The sequence below is a fragment of the Schistocerca cancellata genome, chromosome 4 (genome assembly GCF_023864275.1).
Source record: "Schistocerca cancellata isolate TAMUIC-IGC-003103 chromosome 4, iqSchCanc2.1, whole genome shotgun sequence".
NCBI lineage: Eukaryota > Metazoa > Arthropoda > Insecta > Orthoptera > Acrididae > Schistocerca > Schistocerca cancellata.
The window spans coordinates 403619523-403639909 of NC_064629.1; the positions used below are offsets into that span (position 1 = coordinate 403619523).

General features: G+C 39.9%; 1 protein-coding gene across 2 annotated transcripts in view; it reads right to left on the bottom strand.

Moving 5' to 3' along the window:
• Positions 1-18924: 18924 nt before the first annotated feature.
• Positions 18925-20387, bottom strand: part of LOC126183856 (fibrillin-1-like) — a 640172-nt gene continuing 638709 nt past the window's right edge. For both annotated transcript variants that reach the window (XM_049926146.1, XM_049926147.1), the window contains one exon: positions 18925-19736. In XM_049926146.1, coding sequence (XP_049782103.1) covers positions 19334-19736 — 403 coding nt within the window. In that variant the 3' untranslated portion in view covers positions 18925-19333. The remainder of the gene's footprint in view (positions 19737-20387) is intronic.

Genomic DNA, 20387 nt, shown 5'->3' on the forward strand with positions numbered 1-20387 from the left:
ATGTTTAAGAAGTTTCATGGAACATGTCAATACTATTTTGGCATAGCCTTCCCACTCGTGCAACATAAATTAAAACCTACTAGAAACAAAAGTTGGATCACTAAGGAAATAAAAATCTCCAGAGTAAAGAAAAGATTTCTGCATTCATATAAAAAACAAAATATTGTATCACTGGAGATGCAAAATTATATCAGACAATGTTAACAATTACAAGCCTGTAGCTCAGCTTAGTGGTTTCTCAAAGATCTTTGAGAGAAGCTCTTTTACAATAGATTGCTAGAGTTTATCAACAAAAACTCTTTGTTGTCAAATCATCAGCATAGTTTCAAGCAGTCAAGATCCACAATCACAGCAGTCTATGAATTCCTGTATGCTATCCTAAAACCTATAAATGGAAAGGAAATGGCTTCTGGAATCTTCTTGGACCTATTTTTGACCTATCCAAAGCATCTGATATTATAATCACACTATTATATTATATAAATTGGAAATAAATGGAGTTAGAGGTATTCCGAATGAGTAGGTTAGGTCATATCTCACTAACCGACAACGAAAAAGTTACTCTTAAACAGTATAAGAACAACATACACATAAAAAAAGGTACAGTGAAATATAGTATGGGAAAAGGGTCAACATTAGGTCCAATACTCTTCTTTTTGTATATAGATGACCTGAATGAAACTGTTCATGCCAAACATAAAACGTTGTTTGCTGATGGCACCAGTGTTACTGATTACAGTGTTAAACCAAACAGACATTCAAACAGCTACAAACACATCGTTGTTGGAGCTAACACATTGGTTTGAAAGAAATAAACTTATCATAAACACACACACAAAACAAAACAGAAGTTTAAAATTGGTTAATAATGTAAAACTCCTTGGAATACAGCTGCAGAGTGACCTAAAATGGAACACACATATGAAAGCTGCTATGGGTACGTGGCACAGGGTGTAACAGAGAAACAGTAAACAGGCATATCATGCACATTTCCAGTCAGGAATCAGATACGGAATACTATTGTGTGGGTGCGAACCTTGTATAGCAAGTTGTCAGAGTCATATGCAACATAAAGAAACAAGACTTGTGTCGCCCTCTTTTCCCAGCTTTACAGATACTGAACAATTCCATGCTTGTACATATTTGAAATGATAGTCTTTACAACAGTATATTTAGGAACCTCTGATGCATATCAGGTCTGTGCACAGTCATGGAACAAGAAAGATGTCACAGGACCAAAATTAAATAAACAAACAAATAAATAATGTATCCTCACATGATAATCTGTACCAGATCGGGTTGACGGAGGAGATAGAGAAGATCCAAAGAAGAGTGGCGTGTTTCGTCACAGGGTTATTTGGTAACCGTGATAGCGTTATGGAGATGTTTAGCAAACTCAAGTGGCAGACTCTTCAAGAGAGGTGCTCTGCATCGCGGTGTAGCTTGCTCGCCAGGTTTCGAGAGGGTGCGTTTCTGGATGAGGTATCGAATATATTGCTTCCCCCTACTTATACCTCTCGAGGAGATCACGAATGTAAAATTAGAGAGATTAGAGCGCGCACGGAGGCTTTCAGACAGTCGTTCTTCCCGTGAACCATACGCAACTGGAACAGAACAGGGAGATAATGACAGTGGCACGTAAAGTGCCCTCCGCCACACACCGTTGGGTGCCTTGCGGAGTATGAAGGTAGATGTAGATGTAGATGTAGATAAAGAGCTAAACTGACCCATTGCTTGGTAATGTTAGCAGCATGGGAAATAATGTGATTCTCTACTTTGGCAAATATAGGAACAACATTATGATCTCGACACTGCAACAAAAAAAAAAAAAAAAAGTTCTCATTGCAATGTCACTCTTCAGCTATTAAGTATATCTAACTTTTTTAAGCAATGATATATTCCATCCCTGTAGAAGCAAATAATGTGAAATTTGAGCTTATCCCAGTATATCCAATGTGTTTTGTATTTCAGCATGTACAATCTTTTGATTATTGACTGGCATAATCCTACCCACTGATAGTTTAAGTTACCATGTATGGAAATCTCTTGTCTGATGTGTGCCTTGAAAATGATGGAGTATTCACCTGTTGAAATATTAGTTGTTTTCATGGACATTAACTGACTGCATTAATGTAAGTTATTTGAAGATTTTGCAGTTCCTTCCTTGAGATGCTGCGGAAGGCATTCAAACCAAATACTATTCAGTACATATTTCTTTATTTAATCATTAGTATTCTGGGTGAAAATTGGGAAATATATTGATGATAAACACTACACTGCATGTTTATCCACATTACATTTTTGCTTCCTGTCTGTCAACTTCATTTGCCAGGCATTATTTAAAGATTGGTGGATACATTTGCTTACATTACCTGTATTTGCCATACATGTGAACCACTGAATATGTCTACAATCTAATTATTTCACATCTTGTTCATCATTAGCCTCCATCAACCATTGTTGATGGTTTGTGTACTTGCATATAAAAGTGTAGAAGGAGATTTTCCTGGAAAATATGCAGCCCCTCTTTGATTCCATACTATAAAATTTAGAGGCTATGATTCCAGCATATAAAGGAATTTCCAGTCAAATAGATTTTCTAATTATTTATTTTGGTCAAAAAATGTATTCAGTAGTATTATTGTGGATACAACTAAGATATTAACCATCAAAATGTTACTAGTGTTGACAGGAAAGTTATAGTGAAGCCTAATTAGCAAAGCAGCTACCCTGAAATTTGCATGTCTGAAAGAATCAATCATTTCCTTGACTCATTATTCAACAGCAAATAACCCATTTTTATCCATAATAAATGATTTTATTTCATTTTGAGAGCAAGAAAACTTATGGCACATTAACATTTTAATTTTTTCTGTGCTACAGTCTATCACCCAAAACCACTTGCGCATCACAGGATATGCAGATGTAGCTATTTGCCTTGCAAATTTCTGTATATTTGTAACTGTTTTCACCAATAGGTGGTAACCTATTTTACATCTTGACACATTATTTTGAACCCCAGATTCCCGTCTGACTTCACATGAGTTATAATATCAGTACATCCTCCAAGACCAGCCCATAATTCTGCACTAAAAACTGTAGTCAATATTCTCATTTTGTCTTTTATGACTGGGAAGTCTTGTAATACTAATTTATGGTTTACTTTACACTTATATTTCCCTGTGACAGACATACGAAACAGTACACAAATATTTAGTATGAAGCTTAATTCCAACATTCCTCAAATTCATGCAGTAATGAAAATAATTCAAGGGAAATTCTAAAAGAAAGTATCCTGTTACATCAGGTGTTTACTGTCTCCAAAGAGTGTTTGGATACACCAGGACAATTTCTTAAAAAGAGGGACTGCCCTGGAAAAATCCAGACAGATGGAAACCTTAGTCATGACAGCCTGGGCCATACTCTTATTCATTTAGCTCTCTGCTTCCTAATTTAACATCGATATCAAGATTAATTTTACTGAATATTTTAAATACAATCTTTGGTAACATTTAATTTATAAATAACTTATGTCTGAGGTCTTTTGTCAATTTCAAATGGTATTCTCATTATGAGAACCAGTTTTGTAGGCAGTGTGCCATTTATACTGTGTATTAATACGCCGACAGCTACTGTCTAACAGTTGCAAAATCTAAAAGAAATAAGAAGGTTCTGCTGCAGAGGATGCTGAGTGAACAAAGGCCAAAATGAAGATATGATGATTTAACCAACCTAGGCCCTTTTTATATAGCCCGCAGGCAGAGGAATGTAACTGCAGTGCTGCACAGTCAGCACATCTGCGAGAAAGAATGGAACCACCTTGTGTTCAGAAGTCATGGTTACAATTTATTCTTATTGCCATGCAATCCTATTGGAAACTTTAGCATTGTTTGAACCATGAAAAAATGTTCCAAAGTGAAGATTTTGAAGTATATTTACATACAGAAAAGCACAGTACTGAACTTAGGTGACGTAGATGGTTTTTTTTTTTTTTTTTTTTTTTTCAGTAACTGTAAATTTTTACCATGAGTGAGTGTGTGTGGGCTGTCATAGGTTTGCGAGTAGTGGGTTACAGTGTGGAATTTGTTCAAAGTATTTTCACTGGGGGTGGGGGGGTGGGGGGGGGGGGGGGGAGGAATGTGCAACTGGGAAGCCAGTAGGCATTCTAGTGAGATCTTCTACTGGGGATACAGAATTTGTAGTAGAAATAAGTTGACAGAGAAGCAGGAGTGTATGATCTGTGTCCTTCAGGTGCAGTTACAATATGCAAAGGAGGAACTAGATAGGTTGAGGAGGGTGAAGGGAACTGGGGAATGGGAACTGGCAGTTGGCAAGAAGGCATCTAGGAGGAAGAGGAGGAGGAGGAGGAGGAGGAGGAGGAGGAGGAGGAGGTATTCAAATAGCTGTACTTTGTGTATATGCAGTAGATTTGACCAACTGTCAGAGTTGAGTGGAGAGGAGCGTCTTGTAGCTGTAGGTGTAAGAAACAGGCAGCAGTCCTTAGCAGTTAGGAGGCCTAAGTCAGTTGCAAAGTCTAACAGAAATAAGAAGGTTCTGCTGCTAGGTAGTTCACATGGTAGAGGTGTGGGCCTGCAGTTGCAGCAAGTGCTGGGGAGGGAGTACCAGGTCACCAGCATTGTTAAGCCTAGTGCAGGGTTGGCTAAGGTGACTGACAGCATAGGGGAGTTATGTAGAAATTTTATCGAGGAGGACCAAGTAGTGATAGTGGGTGTGGCATGGAATAGTCTTGATAGGGACGGGGAATGTGACGTAGGTGGTGACCTGGTAAAGATAGCTACTCAAACTGGTGGCACTAATGTGCATTTTGTGCAACTGTTTCAGCGTCATGATCAGCCTCATCTTAATGTGGCTGTTAGGTGCGTTAACATGGGGCTGGATGGCAGAGCACACAGGTCATATTGCAATGGTGTCAGTTGAGTGTATCAGTAGAACAGGTTTCATTAGGCATGGCCTGCACCTCAATAGGTATGGGAAGGGGAAGCTGGCAAAGCTTATATGTGATAGGGTAGTGCGGGGTGGTGGTATCACTCATGGAAAAATTCCTGTAGTAGTTGGTGTTAGAGCTTCACCTGATAGTTTTACCTGCTTAAAGGAAGTCCCTCTAACTAAGGAATCATCTTCAAAGGACACCATGTTTCCAAGTAGAGAAGGAATTAGCATATTTCATCAAAATATCAGAGGTATTAGAGATAGAGTTAGTGAACTGCTTATAGATGTTGACTCTGAAATTATTGGTATATTGGAGTACCACTTAAATAATTTGACAAATCAGAGGCTTCCTTTACCAGGATACAGCTTAGCTGGCTGTTTTCCAAGAAGTTCCTTGCGGGGTGGTGGAGTGGCCATGTACGTAAAAAAAATAATATTCAGTTTGAGTCCATAGACGTATCACGCCACTGCACTGAACAGATATTTGAATGTTGTGCAAGGGCAGTTGAATTTAATGAAACTAAACTTCTAATTTCTGTTGTTTATAGGTCCTCTACCTCTGACTTCAGAGCATTTTTGCTCAAGCTAGAGAGAGTTCTTGATTCACTGTACAGGAAGTACCAGAAATTAGTTATATGTGGTGACTTCAATATTAATTTTTTATATGATTGTGCATGAAAAAAGATGTTGGTAGATCTCCTAGGTTCATATGATCTGATGCAGACTGTGTTTTTTCCAACTAGGATGCAGCGGAACAGCAGCAAAGCCATAGACAATATTTTTATTCATTTTTCATTACTAGATGGGTATTCTGTTAGTAAAAGGGTGAATGGCCTTTCAGACCATGATTCACAAATTTTAACATTAAAAGGCTTTTGTACTCAAACAAATGTCACATGTAATTACAAACTATGCAGGGAAGTTAATCCAATGGCAATTGAGAGTGTTTTAAAACTCATCAAGGAACAAGAATGGCAGGATGTTAATAGTGCCGATAACGTAGATGACAAATATAATGCTTTCCTTAACACATTTCTCATGCTCTTTGAGTGTTGCTTTCCATTAGAATGTTCTAAATGGGGTACAAGCAGTAAAAGACAGCCTGGGTGGCTGACTTGTGGGATAAGGATATCATGTAGAACAAAGTGGGAATTATATCAAAATGTTATAAGAAGTCACAATCAAGCTGCAGTTACCCATTATAAACAGTATTGTAGGGTGCTTAAAAATGTTATTAGGAAGGCAAAGAGTATGTGGTGCACAAATAGAATAGCTAATTCGTATGGTCAGTTGTGAATGAAGTGTCTGGTCAGCAGCACAAGGGTGATGATATAAAGTCAGTTCATAGTAAAAATATTTCTGTTACTGATAAATCAGATATATGTACAATATTTAACAATCATTTTCTGAGCATTGTGCTGATTTTTGGCACAATTGTGTTCCGGCCGCGAGTGTTAAGGTCGGTATTGGCCCTGCCAGAGATACTGGGGTGTAAGTTGGCAACGGGGGGCCCTCTGGCGCCGAGGAGAGGAGGGTTAGAGAGTACTGAGCAAGAAGGACAGAACGGCAGAGTGTTGGGGTCCAGATGGTCCGAATTGTGCATTAATAATTTTGGCACTCTGTGGTAATGAATTGATGGTGAAACTGAGATGCTTGGGAATTCAACGCTGCTGTCGAATGATAAGCCGTGGGCTCTGCAATTGTATGGATGCAATTTACGGTGAGCTGTGGCCGATGTTTGTGGGTGTTTTGCCACGGGAGATAAACAAGACATCATGGGCCCAACCTGAACACACTGTGCTTTAGGATGTTTGCCCACAATAAAGATGTCATGATACTGGAGAAGAAAGTGGTGGAATACGGTACATCTATTAACCTTCAATGAATTCTGCAGTGTTAGTTTACTTAACTGTGTGGAGACTGAGCGGTTACTGTCACTTTTCAATGGATTTTACGATGGTGTAAAAGCATGGCCAATGCCGTATGGGCGTTGTCATAAAGTTATTATATTTCTTATTTGTGAACATAATTTTCTGTAATCAGAATTACTCATTGGACAGATTTGAAATTGTCAGTGCTGCGCTGTAGTTCAGCGAGTTATAAATCCTGGAATTTGACAAATATGCTAACTGTGAGTTTTGGATATGTTTTTATATGTGCGTGTTAAATGAAAGTAAGTTTTGAAATTTGTAAAGTACCTTTCTACCATTACAATTCTGTAAGTTTTTATTTGGAAGTGAAGTTGTCTGCTACTGTTATTGGTTGAGAATTTATTAACTGATTAATCAAAGGAACAGTTTTTTAACCAGCCTTTCTATGAAGTGTTTTAAGGCTTGTTTTTCAGTTAACTATTATTAATAAATTACGTAAATCAGTAATGTTGTGTAAGCAGTTATTGAAGGCACCCATCTCCATTAGACAATCAACTATAGCCAGTTGGGAATGGGCATTGATATAACATTAGGAGACTAGAGGCTATTTGTTAAGTTGTGGCAACACTAATCCTGTTGTTTGTTGTTCTTGTTGAAGTGTATAGTCGCCCCTATGTTAAATACTAATTCCGCACATTGGTAGCAGAGCATGGTTGATTGGCTGGAGGAAAGTGTCCTCTAACTGTCAAAAATTAGGTTGTAGTATAAGATTGCTTGCTACTATTTTGGGCCTGATACTGCTGTAATTATTCCAGAATGGCATTGAATCTGGTAAAGGATGCAAATTTATTGAGGAGAAGTGAGTTGATGTACGAACTTCAAAGGAGGGGTTTGGAATCACAAGGCAATGTAACTGAATGTAATATGCACCTCCCAGTTACGATAAAAGTTACTGAGAAAGGAGAAGTAAGTTTGGCCGCTGCTGCTGCTATAGTTGCTCCGCTTGAGGACATGTTGGAATGTGTTGATGGTTTGGATATGGGTTCACTAACTGTAAATCAGGTTAGGAGGTTACAAGCAAGACGTGCCCATTACCTAAATCTGGTGGATGATTTAGTAGGTATGGAGAGGGAGGAAGAGAATGTAATAAGGGATAATTTAAAGCAAATCAGTGATGTGCTGACCTGCATCAGAGGAATGGAAGGTGAAGCGGAAAGTGTAGAGAGAGAGAGAGAGAGAGAGAGAGAGAGAGAGAGAGAGAGAGAGAGAGTGTGTGTGTGTGTGTGTGTGTGTGTGTGTGTGTGTGTGTGTGTGTGTGTGTGTTAAGGGATGGTGTTTAGATTCAGTGGAGAATATTGTGGAGTTTTTGTATTTCATCATCGGTTTTCAGTGAAAAGCACAAGCTGTTAACATGACGGACTTGGAAATTTTAAAACTCTTAGTGGGATAGGTAAAGGGAGAGTTAGTACAACACCTGTTGAACAAAATTCAGGAGAGACTAATGTTGCAACAATTTAGAGGAAAAATTTGCAGCTTGATTCCACCCCATGTGTTGCAAGAATTAGTTTAGAGGGAGTATAGTCAAGAGCAGGGGGATAATGAAACGATTGTCGACTTTGTCGAGAGAGTTAGAGAGAGTGTGCTAGCCTTGTGCCTGCCATACTGCGATAGAGAAATTGTGTTGCATGTTGTTCAAGGATTACAACCAGTCGATAGACAGAGGGCAGTATTTGGTGGGACACCACAAATGTTTGCCCAGCTGAATGAATTAGTAAGGCACATCCAGGCCATTATGTATGTAGACTCATTGACGGTGGGGCAAGCCATTAATTATGAAAGGTTACGTGGACAGGAGAACCAATTGGATGAGATGGAATGGAATGGGAATGTTCAAGTGAACAGTAGGAATATGAAGGAAATTACTTCTATGAAGCAGCAGTGGGAAAAGGAAAGTAAGATAAGGTGTTGGATTTGTGGGAAGTTGGGTCACATCAGTAGGAATTGTCGGAAGAATAAGCCAGAGATGTCCTGACAATTACAACAAGAGGTACAATTGGAATGGAAAGAGACTTATGTGATAAGTCGAGGGGAGGAACAAGGTTTACTTTTTTTGTATGCTGTGTTGTGAATGAAGAATCTGTGTGAGAGTTGTTGGACTGTGGTAGAGCTATTACAGCAATCAAAGAAAATTGGTTTAATCGTAACCAAGAGAAACGGTTGTGGTTGGAACATTTGAAATTAGCAGAGAAAGAGTATGTAGTGAATTCCCGGATGTTTCGACAGAGAGGTTGGGGTGACGTCTCTTGTGGAATATCACATTGAATTATCTGGAACATGCCTATTAAGAAATCACTGTATAGGTTGTCTCTGCCTTGAACGAAATTGTCAAAGGAAAGATTGAAAAGATATTACATCAGGAAGTAATTTGGCCCCCTAATTCAACATACGCTGTGCCTATATTTCTGGTCCAGAAACCTGATGGGAATTATTGCCCGGTGGTCGATTATAGGGATTTGAATAAAAAAGTGGTATTGTGGTCGGCACCTCTTCCTGACCTGCATTCTTGTTTTGGATGGTTTTGCAGTGCAAGGATATTTACCCTAAGATTTAAACCAGGCTTATAATCAAATTCCACTCGTGGAAACTTCCAAACCGATTATGGCCTTCACGACCGATTGGAATATTTGCAAAGTCAATAGGTTTCCATTCGGATTATCTACGGGTGCTGCAGTTCTGTCTCAGCTCCTAGACAAAATATTCTCGAATATAAAGTTTAAGTTTATATACCACTACTTGTATGACTTAGTAGTTTATAGTAGTTCCATGAATGAGCATTATCAACATTTAAGGGAAGGTTTAGTGAGGTTAACAAAGGCAGGTCTTACAGTGAATCCAGCCAAGGTAGAGTGAGCTTGTGCATCTATGCACTTCCTTGGTCATGTGGTCTCTCCGGAGGGGATAACCATTGCAGAGGAACGGGTGTAAGCTATAAAGCAGTTGTCCATCCCTAGAAATGTGAAGGAGGTTGTGAAGTGTGTCGGGGTAGCGAAGACAATACAGACCATCTCTCTCAGATAAAGTCGGGTCCATTACTTATTCATTCTGGGAACTTAAGAGAGCCATGATCAGCAATTAAGGGGGGGGGTAGTATCTGCCGATTTTCGGCTCGATTGTGTTCTGGCCATGAGTGTTAAGGTCGATATTGGCCTCGCCAGAGATACTGGGGCGCCGAGTGACCCTCTGGCAATGATGAGAGGATGTTTGGAGAGTACCGAGCGAGAAGGACAGAATGGCAGAGTGTTGGGGTCCAGATGGTCTGAATTGTGCATTAATAATTTTGGCACTCTGTGATAATGAACTGATGGTGAAACTGAGACGCTTGGGAATTCAATGCTGCTGTGGAATGATAAGCCATGGATTGCCATGCAATTGTATGGACGCAATTTAGGGCAAGTTGCGGCCGATGTTGTTTGTGGGTGTTTTGCCACGGGAGATAAACAAGACATCGTGGGCACAACCTGAACACACTATGCTTTAGCATGTTTGCCCACAATAAGGAGTCATGATATTGAAGAAGAAGACAGTGGAATACGGTACGTGTATTAACCTTCAGTGACTTCTGCAGTGTTAGTTTATGTTGTGACTCGCCAATCTTTCAAAGTGCCGCCACGCAGTTACGCGCGTCCTCTACATGCGGCGCTGTCTGCCAGCCATGCAGCAGCAGTGCCACCTAAGCAGCCAGCCAGCCAGCGGCCGCTAGACTCGGACTCAGTTACGATTTGACTGTTAAAATGTACACACGTCTTACTCTGTTTACTTGATCTGTGACTTTCATGTATTGCGTCTTCCTTGAAATGTATTTGTTCAACTTGAAGTTATTACAATTGGTGACGAGGTAGTGATTTTTCTTTTCCATCGTTGACCCACATGTTTCCATAGCTACTTTAGAGCAACTATTGCAAGGTCTCATAGAATAGTAAACGCTTCTCACAAATGCGATTCATGATTTCATCGCGTCATCAAACGTGGGGCATCTCTCGTTGTTGTCTCTACCTACTTTTCCTCCTTATGACGAGACAGCGGAAGACTGGTCTGGTTATGAAAAACATCTTCGATAGCACTTCTTGGCATTTTATGTCGCGGACGAACAAACATGTAAGTCTCTGTTCCTTTCATAGATTTCACCTCAAATGTATCGGTTGTTGTCGCAATTGGCTCCTTTGAAAGATCCTGCGTCTTTGTCCTTTGCTGAAATGTGCTCACTTCTGTCCGTATATTTTCATAAGCAAACACATGTGGTAGCATCTCGTGTTGCCTTTCATCGTTGTCAAAAACAACCGAATCAATCCTATCGCGCTTGGGCTGCTGAACTTCACAGCCTCAGTAGAAAGTGTCAATTTGTTACTGAAGTTCACAAAGAATCCTGTGCCGATTTCATGGTATGGGATGCTATTATCCGATCGGCGCCTGACAAAGAAGGTAGGCAACGTGCCCTTCAGTTGACAAATCCGACTCTAGATGAATTCCTATCCATTGCTCAGTCTTTTGAAGTTTCTTGTGCCGCTGGTGTGCAAATAGAGGCATGGGGTGACGTTGGGGAAATACAACCTCTGTGGAGATGTTGACGAAGCGTGTGGCCTGTCCCCGCCAGCCGACATGGCCGCAGTACGCTCCCAAGCGCAGCCTCGGCCTAACCATAAACAAACCTCTGAGAAACTGCAGCAAAACCCACGGCAACTTCCTTCATGTCCGTGGTGTTTTACGAAACATTCACGCGAGGATTGTCCCCAATGTTGGGCTGTGTGTCACAATTGCAAAAAGAAAGGTCATGTGTCTTCCGTTTGCAAATCCGACCGCATACATGATGTTCATGAACATGACGCTGATTCTGATTCTGTGTTGTCTGTCAACTGTACTTCTTCCCTTTCTGGGAAGTTATTCCTCACTGTCCAAATACTTGGTCGAGATGTTTGCATGCAGGTGGATACTGGTTCCGCTGCCACTATCATTAATTCTCAGATGTATCTTCTGTTGGGTTCTCCAATCCTGTCAGCTGTCACTGGGCAATTATGGACTTACAATGAACAGAAGATTTCTCTCTTGGGACAATTTGATGCTGAGGTATCTTACAAATCTGTTGTTCGCACTGTTCCCATACTTGTGGTCGACCATAGTAACACGGAGAATCTTTTCAGTTTCGATGCCTTTTGCATTTTTGGGTTCTCCATAGACGACTCTGTCAATATCGTCTCTGATGCTATTCCTTATGCTCAATTGGATTCCTTGTCAACGACATTTTTGTCCTTTTTTTCTCCTGGGTTAGGCTGTGCAAATGACTTTGAAGCTCATATCACGCTCAAACCCACTGCTCGGCCTAAGTTTTGGGCTCGGTCCATTCCTGTGGCCCTTCATGATCAGGTCGAACGGGAGCTGGATCGTCTCACTGCTTCTGGGGTCTTGCTTCCTGTCACTTCCAGTGAGTGGTCCTCTCCTGTCATTGTCATTGCTAAGCCAATTGGTGGTATTCGCTCTCCTGTCATTGTCGTTGCTAAGCCAAATGGTGGTATTCGTCTCTGCGGTGATTTCAAAGCCACTGTAAATGCTCAATGCCTTATCGACACTTACCCTGTGCCTCAACCTGAAGAACTGTTCACTAAACATGCTGGAGGCTAGTATTTTTCTAAACTTGATCTGTCAGAAGCTTATCATCAACTTCCTCTCGACGCTGCTTCCCGGCAGTTTCTGGTCCTTAACACGCCTTTCGGCCTCTATCAATACCAACGATTGCCATTCGGGGTTGCCAGTGCCCCTGCTCTCTTTCAGCGATTCTTGGAACAATTATTGCTCACTGTCCCTGGGTGTATAAATTACCAGGACGACATTGTTGTCACTGGCTCCACCACTGATAAACATCTTCAAAATCTCTGCACACTTTTTCATGTCTTACAGACTGCCGGTCTTAAGTGTAATCTTCAGAAATCAAAATTTTTTCAGGCATCTATCACGTACTTAGGGGTTTCAACTCTCTCGGGATGGTATTTGTCCGCCTCAGCAAATTGTCGCTGAGATCGATGCCCTTCCTCACCCTACATCTGCTAAGGAACTGCAGGCCTTCTTGGGGAAAATAGCATACTGTCACAAGTTTTTACCGTCTGCTGCTTCGGTGGCTCAGCCGTTGCGTTGCCTGTTGTATAAAAATGTGCCTTTTCACTGGTCCGTGTCATGCGATGCATCTTTCCAGAAATTGAAGATTATGCTGAAACAGGTCCCATGCCTGGCTACTTATCGACCTGGCCAACATCGTGTTCTTGCCATGGACGCCTCTCAAAATGGGGTCGGTGCAGTCCTTGCGTACCGTTTTTCTGACGGTTCTGAACAACCCATTGCTTATGCCTCCAAAACGCTCACAGATGCCCAACAAAAGTATTCTCAAATTGAAAAAGAAGCTTTGGCCATTATTTATGCTCTTCATAAGTTTGGTGTTTTTCTCTGTGGCTTCAAATTTCATCTTGTTACGGATCACAAACCACTTGTTTCCTTGTTTCATCCATCGTCACTTCCCGACAAGGCTGCACACCGCCTCCAGCGTTTGGTTCTTTACTTGTCTCGTTTCAATTACGAGATTCATTTCCGGCTGACGGCTCAACATGTGAATGCTGATGCACTGTCTTGCTTTCCCATGCATCCTGATCTGGCATTCAATAGGGACGAACTTTTGTGTTTCCACCTGGATGTTGCCGAGCAGCGGGTTGTGGACGGGTTCCCCATCACCGGGGACCGGCTGGTGGCTGCTACGGGTTCTGACCCTACCCTCTCCCGGGTTTTACGCTGTATTCAGAAGGGTTGGCCAGATTGTCCGTCCGCGAAGGCTTCTGATCCATTGTGGAACTACTACGCTTTGTGTTACCGCCTCATGGCTAGGGATGGTGTTATCCTCCTTTCCACCGACAATGCTTCGCCGCGTATTATGGTACCTGCGTCTTTGCGTGCTTCGGTCTTGCGCCTCCTTCACCAAGGGCACTGGGGTGTCTCTTGCACAAAATCTCTGGTGCGCTGTCATGTGTACTGGCCCAGCATCGACTCTGAAATCGCACACATGGTCACTGCCTGTGGCCCTCGTGCGTCACAGACCGCAGCCCCGAAGTCATCTTTGTCACCGTGGCCTTCGCCTGAGAAGCCCTGGGAGCATATTCATGCACCTGAGAAGCACTGGGAGCATATTCATGCTGACTTCATGGGACCTTTTTTAGGTACTTATTGGCTTCTCGTTATTGATGCCTACTCTAACTGTCCTTTCATTGTCCGTTGCACGTTGCCTACCACTACGGCAACCACCAATGCTCTAGCTCGCATTTTTTCTGTGGAAGGCCTTCCCTCTACTCTTGTTACTGGTAATGGTCCACAATTTGCCTCTTCTGATTTTGCGGATTTTTGTGCTCGTCACGGCGTCATGCATGTCACGGCCCCTCCGTTCCATCCACAATCAAACAGTGAGGCTGAATGACTGGTCCGCACATTTAAGGCTCAGATGAGGAAACTCCTGACTTCTTCTTCTGCTGATAATGCACTTCCTCAATTTCTGGCTTCTTACCGTTTCACCCCCTTGGGCGACGACAGCCAACAGCCCCGCACCCTAATTCATCTTCTGCGGCCTTCCACCACATGGCCGCAGGTGCCTTTGCTTGACCAGTTCATCGCTGACGACCTTGTATGGGTACGGGGATATGGCAGGTGGCCAAAATGGAGTCCTGGCTGCATCTTACAACACCGTGGCCGACGCCTGTATGAAATCCAGATGGACACGGGTGTTGCAGTGCGTCATTCGGACCAGCTTTGGCCTCATGTGCTGGCAACGCCTGTTCCAGATGCCGCTACACCACCTTTGGCTCTACCTGATGTTTGGGATACTGGAATCTCTTATTACTCACAACGCAGTCCTCTCACCATCATATTGCTACCAGCACAAGAACTGACGCCACCAGAAGACGTGCCCATGCAGGAACCGGATGACCATCATCTGTCAGAGCAACTCTACTCACCGCCTCCTCCTCCTACGGAGGCGGACACATCGGCCAGGTCTCCTGTTATAACTACCGGACTTGCCGCAATGGGCAGATTGGTGCATGGGGCCCCAGCAGATTCGACCCCCACGTCTCCTGTCATCTTGACCCGTTATCATCGGGGACACTTCCGTCCGTACGGGAAGCCTCCTCCTCGAGACTTTACGGCCAGTCAAACAACACCTATGGACATTAGCAATCTACAGGCCACCTCCATCAAGACCTGTGCAAAAAATTCAAAGGGGGGAAAAGAGTTGTGAGTCGCTGATCTTTCAAAGTGCCGGCGCGCAGTTACGCGCGTCCTCTACATGCAGCGCTGTCTGCCAGCCATGCAGCAGCAGCGCCACCTAAGCGGTTAGCCAGACTGCGGCTGCTAGACTTGGACTCGCTTATGATTTGACTGTTAAAGTGTACACACATCTTACTCTGTTTACTTGATCTGTGACTTTCATGTATTGCGTCTTCCTTGAAATATATTTATTCAACTTGAAGTTATTACAGTTTACTTAACTGTGTGGAGACTGAGCGGTGACTGTCACTTTTCAACAAATTTTAAGGTTTACAAAGTGTGGCCAGTGCTGGATGGGTGTTGTTCATGAAGTTATTATATTTCTTATCTGTGAACATAATTTTCTGATATCAGGATTAGTCACTGAACAGATTTGAAATTGTCAGTTCTGCACTGTAGTTCAGCGGGTTATAAATACTGTAATTTGACAAATATGCTAACTGTGAGTTTTGGATATGTTTTTATATCTGCATGTTAAATGAAATTCTGAAGTTTGTAAGGTACCTTTCTACCATTAAAATTCTGTAAGTTTTTATTTGGAAGTGATGTTGTTTGCTACTGTTATTGGTTGAGAATTTATTACCTGATTAATCAAAGGAACAATAATTTAACCAGCATTTCTATGAAGTGTTTTAAGACTTGTTTTTTAGTGAACTATTATTAATAAATTACGTAAATCAGTAATGTTGTGTAAGCAGTTATTGAAGGCACCCATCTCTATTAGCCAATCAACCATGGCCAATTGGGAACGGGCATTGATGTAACATTAGGGGACTGGAGGCTATTTGTTGAGCTGTGGCAACGCTAATCCTGTTGTTCGTTGTTCTTGTTGAAGTGCCTAGTCGCCCCTAAATTCTGCACAGCATTGTTGGTGAATTAAATAAAATTTAGTTTCTACAGGGAATCATATAACTCTCTTGATAAGTGCCGAAACTGATGTCTGAAATACTCCTATAAGATTCAGACACAGGGGAGATTGAGTCAAAAATTAAATCACTGAAGACTTTGGACTCTCATGAATATGATGGAGTGCCTAACAGAATATTAAAGTACTGTGCTGCACATGTTAGCCCTATACTTAGCCATATTTGTAATTTTTCCTTTAGGAATTATCAGTTTCCTGAACACAGTAGTAAAGTCACATATAAAAAGGGATAAAGGGATAATGTAGACTATTTTAGATCTATTTATTGAAAAGGCTGTGTATGTAAGGATAATTGATTATTTTGTATCACATAATCTGCTATCAACTGTACAGTTTGGCTTGAGAAGTTGTTTAACAACTGAAAATACTATATTCTCTTTTCTCTGTGAGGTACTGGATGGATTAAACAAAAGGTTTGAATGCTAGGCATATTTTTTGATTTAACTAAGGCATTTGATTGTGTTGATCACAAAATATTGCTCCAGAAGTTGGACCATTATGGAATGGGGAGTAGCTCACAATTGGTTCACCTCTTACATTAACAACAGGCAGCAAAAGGTCATTATTCACAGTGTTGAGAATGGCTGTGATGTGGGATCTGAGAAGGGTGCAGTCAAATGAGGGGTGTCCCAGGGGTCAGTATTGGGGCCACTCCTATTTCTTATTTATATAAGTGATATGCCATCTAGTACTATGGGTAACCCTAAAATATTTCTGTTTGCTGATGGCACTAGCTTTGTAGTAAAGGACGTTGTGTACAACATGGGTTCGGTTTCAAATAGTGTAGTTCATGACATAATTACATGGCTTGTAGAAAATAAACTAACACTAAATCACAGTAAGACTCCAGTTTTTACAGTTTTTAACACACTATTCAACAAAACCCAAGGCTTTAATTTAACAGAATGGGCATATGATTGGTGGAACTGAAAAGCTCAAACTTCTAGGAGTTCAGATAGATAGTAAACTGTTGTGCCATTTTTACTATTCGAAAGATATGTGAAGTAAGTGATTGTTTGACATGAAAATCAGTCTGCTTTGCTTATTTTCATTCACTTATGTCATATTATATTTTATTTTGGGGTAACTATCCCCATTCTAGAAGGGTATTTTTGTCTCAGAAACTGGTGATTTGGGCAATAAGTGGTATAAGTTCGTCAACCTCTTGACAACCCCTGTTCTCTAGTCTGGGTATTTTGACATTGGCCTATATATATATTTTTTTTTCTTTACTGTCATTTCTTGTTAACATCAGCTTATTCTCAAGAATAAGCAGCTTTCACTCAGTGAATACTTGGAAGAAATCCAACCTACATTTGGATCAGACTTCCATGACTCTTGTACAGAGAGGTAAGCAGTATACTGCTGCATCTATTTTCAATAAGCTACCACAAGAATTCAAAAATCTTAGCAGTAATCCACGCACTTTCAAATCTAAACAGAAGATTTTCTTCATGGGTCACTGCTTCTATTCTGTTAAGGAGTTCCTTGAAAAATTAAGCTGATTCTTATGTTATATTGTTGACCGAATTTACTGAAACTTATGGCTCATCTTTTATGTGTCCATAAACATTTTGTTTTGATCTGTTATTACTTTTATATTGTAATGTGATGTATTGACATGTTCCATGACCTTGGAGCTTTGCTCCTCAATTTGGTCCTATGGAACTTGTCGTGTAAATAAAAAATAAATAAAATTAGAGTAGTGGGCTGAAAAAAGCTGAAGAAGGTTATATAAGCCCCAACCCATAATTAATTTGCTTGTAATGGTAAGTGGCTGATTTTGCCAGGATGTTTTTTGCAGATCGTACTTTTCTAGTTAATATTAATCAATGACTTAGCAGCTGGGACAGAGGATTATGAAATTGATATTTAAGAGCATGCTCACTGGTTAAAGTGAACATTTTAAAGTGAACTTAAGCGGTAGAAATTCATTTAATTAAAGACAGTAATCACATGCTGCTAAATGTGTGTAAATTTTAGATATGTGAGAGTGTGAGGGCTGTTTTGAATGGTCACTTGTACCTCTAATTAACAGTCCACAGCAAATTATAATGATCTTCAGCAAGGTAAAATGTCAGCTTATCGGATTGTTGTAACCAAATATTTACGGAAGATCAATGAAGTTCTGTTAAATAAATGAGGGAGTGATCATCTTCTACGATATTCTTCTATGATCTATATCATCTTCTTTGGCAAATTTTAAGTGTCATGAGATACAACTGCTATTATAATCTACCGTTGCTGCCAAGATGGGAGCAAATTATGCAGCCATAAAAAAAAGTCAACCACCATTCTAAAGAATTTAAGGTAATAATGTAGAGTAAGAACATGTTAAAAACAAAGTAAAAAATGTTTTGCTTGTTATCACTGCTACTGAGATCAGTAATAATAATAATAATAATAATAATAATAATCACATGTCAATAATAATAATAATAATAATTATTATTATTATTGACATGTGATTTGACAGGAATAACCCAGTAATTACCTCACCTTATAATTTGTGCGTTGCATTTTTTCTCCCATTGTTCTATTAATTAATGATACAGTTCATATTTTTCCTTTTGTTAGGGTTTTGTTACTGATCTCAGTAGCAGTGATAACAAGCAAAACATTTTTTACTTTGTTTTTAACATGTTCTTACTCTACATTATTACCTTAAATTCTTTAGAATGGTGGTTGACTACTTTTATGGCTGCATAATTTGCTCCCATCTTGGCTATTGTTCTAATAATAATAATAATTATTATTATAGTGCCAGCATGAAAATGTTAGTGGAAAATAGTAAAAACCGAGAAAAACAATATACCACTCAATACAGTATTCATTTTTTCTTTTTTTCTTGTTTAATTTTTACAGTGTATAATTAAAATTACAGATGTTCACATCGAGGAAATTCTTATGAAAATGTTGCTATACAAATTATTGTTATTTACATCAATGTAATAAAATCATGAAGTGATGATCTTTACAGAAATAAATTTAAATACTTAGTTACTCACACAACACTTGCATACTAATCTCTCCACCTGCTTCTAAGTCATCTTCTTCCAAACTCTTTTTTTATTATTCAGAGTAGAGTATATTTGTGATCCAAGCCATGTTATTCACGTAAAATGTAAAGTTTTTATAGTACTACACCTTTCACAATTGATAAAATAATTGCCCAATGTAATTCAAATGAAGGTGGCACTAGTTGCAGCAAATATTTGTCAGGTTCACAATGCTAAAATTAAAATTCATACTGAGAAACTACTATAAATAACCTTGCGACTGCAGATGCAGAGAAGAGTCCATTGTGATACAGCTCCATTGTAAGTTGGAGTTCAATTTCTTGAGGACCTGCCACTGAGCGTATCAAGGAGATTACAGCTTGGTTAACTGCAGTTCGCCGTAGACGGAAGTAATCCTTTGTAGCTTTTGGAATTCCTTCAGGTGCTCTTGCATCTAGTAGTTCCATTTTGAAACTGACTGTCGCAGTAGAATATATTCCTCGCATTGTAAATAAATCTAGATGCCCTTGTGGTATTGGAATGTTTGATACAAATGTTATGAAGTTGAAAGAGTATGTCATTGGCAAGCGAATGCATTCTATATCGGATTCATGACACAGAAATTGGGCTCGCTTGCATCGGCTGTAAAACAAAAAAAAGTTTTCATATAATATCAACATAGTTTTCATTGATTATAAATAAAGAACTTCTGGTATTGACAAAAAATATATTCTACATTTGTGCTTCATACATATGAACTTCCCAATTCCTAACATATTTCATTAACTAACAATATTTTCAGTTTTACACTATTTTGTCATGCCTTTAAGAAATATTTAAAAAATTCATTTTATTGTAATGGGTTCTTCAAATGTTTAAACACTAAATTTGTCTCTGATCATACAGAGGTACAGTAGAATATCACAAAGCTAAGCCAATTTAATAATGGTGTCATGCAGAAGTGTGAACTGTATATTTTAAAAATAATTGGGTTATTAATTTTTATGCATTTATTTCACTTGTAAAGTTTACGGTCTTCAGGCTCCTCTTACACCTAACCACATCTCCTTCATCAGTTAACATTACAGTACGCATAATACATATGCTATACATAATAATAATAATAATAATAATAATAATAATAATAATAATAAGTATAGTAATGAATATATGGCATTTGACTGTTGTTAATCTTATTAACATTGTCATAAATACTGCCTCAATTACATTCATTTTGAATATGAAGTGCATGGCAGCAGTGCAGAAGGTATCATAAATGGAGAAGGTGAATTG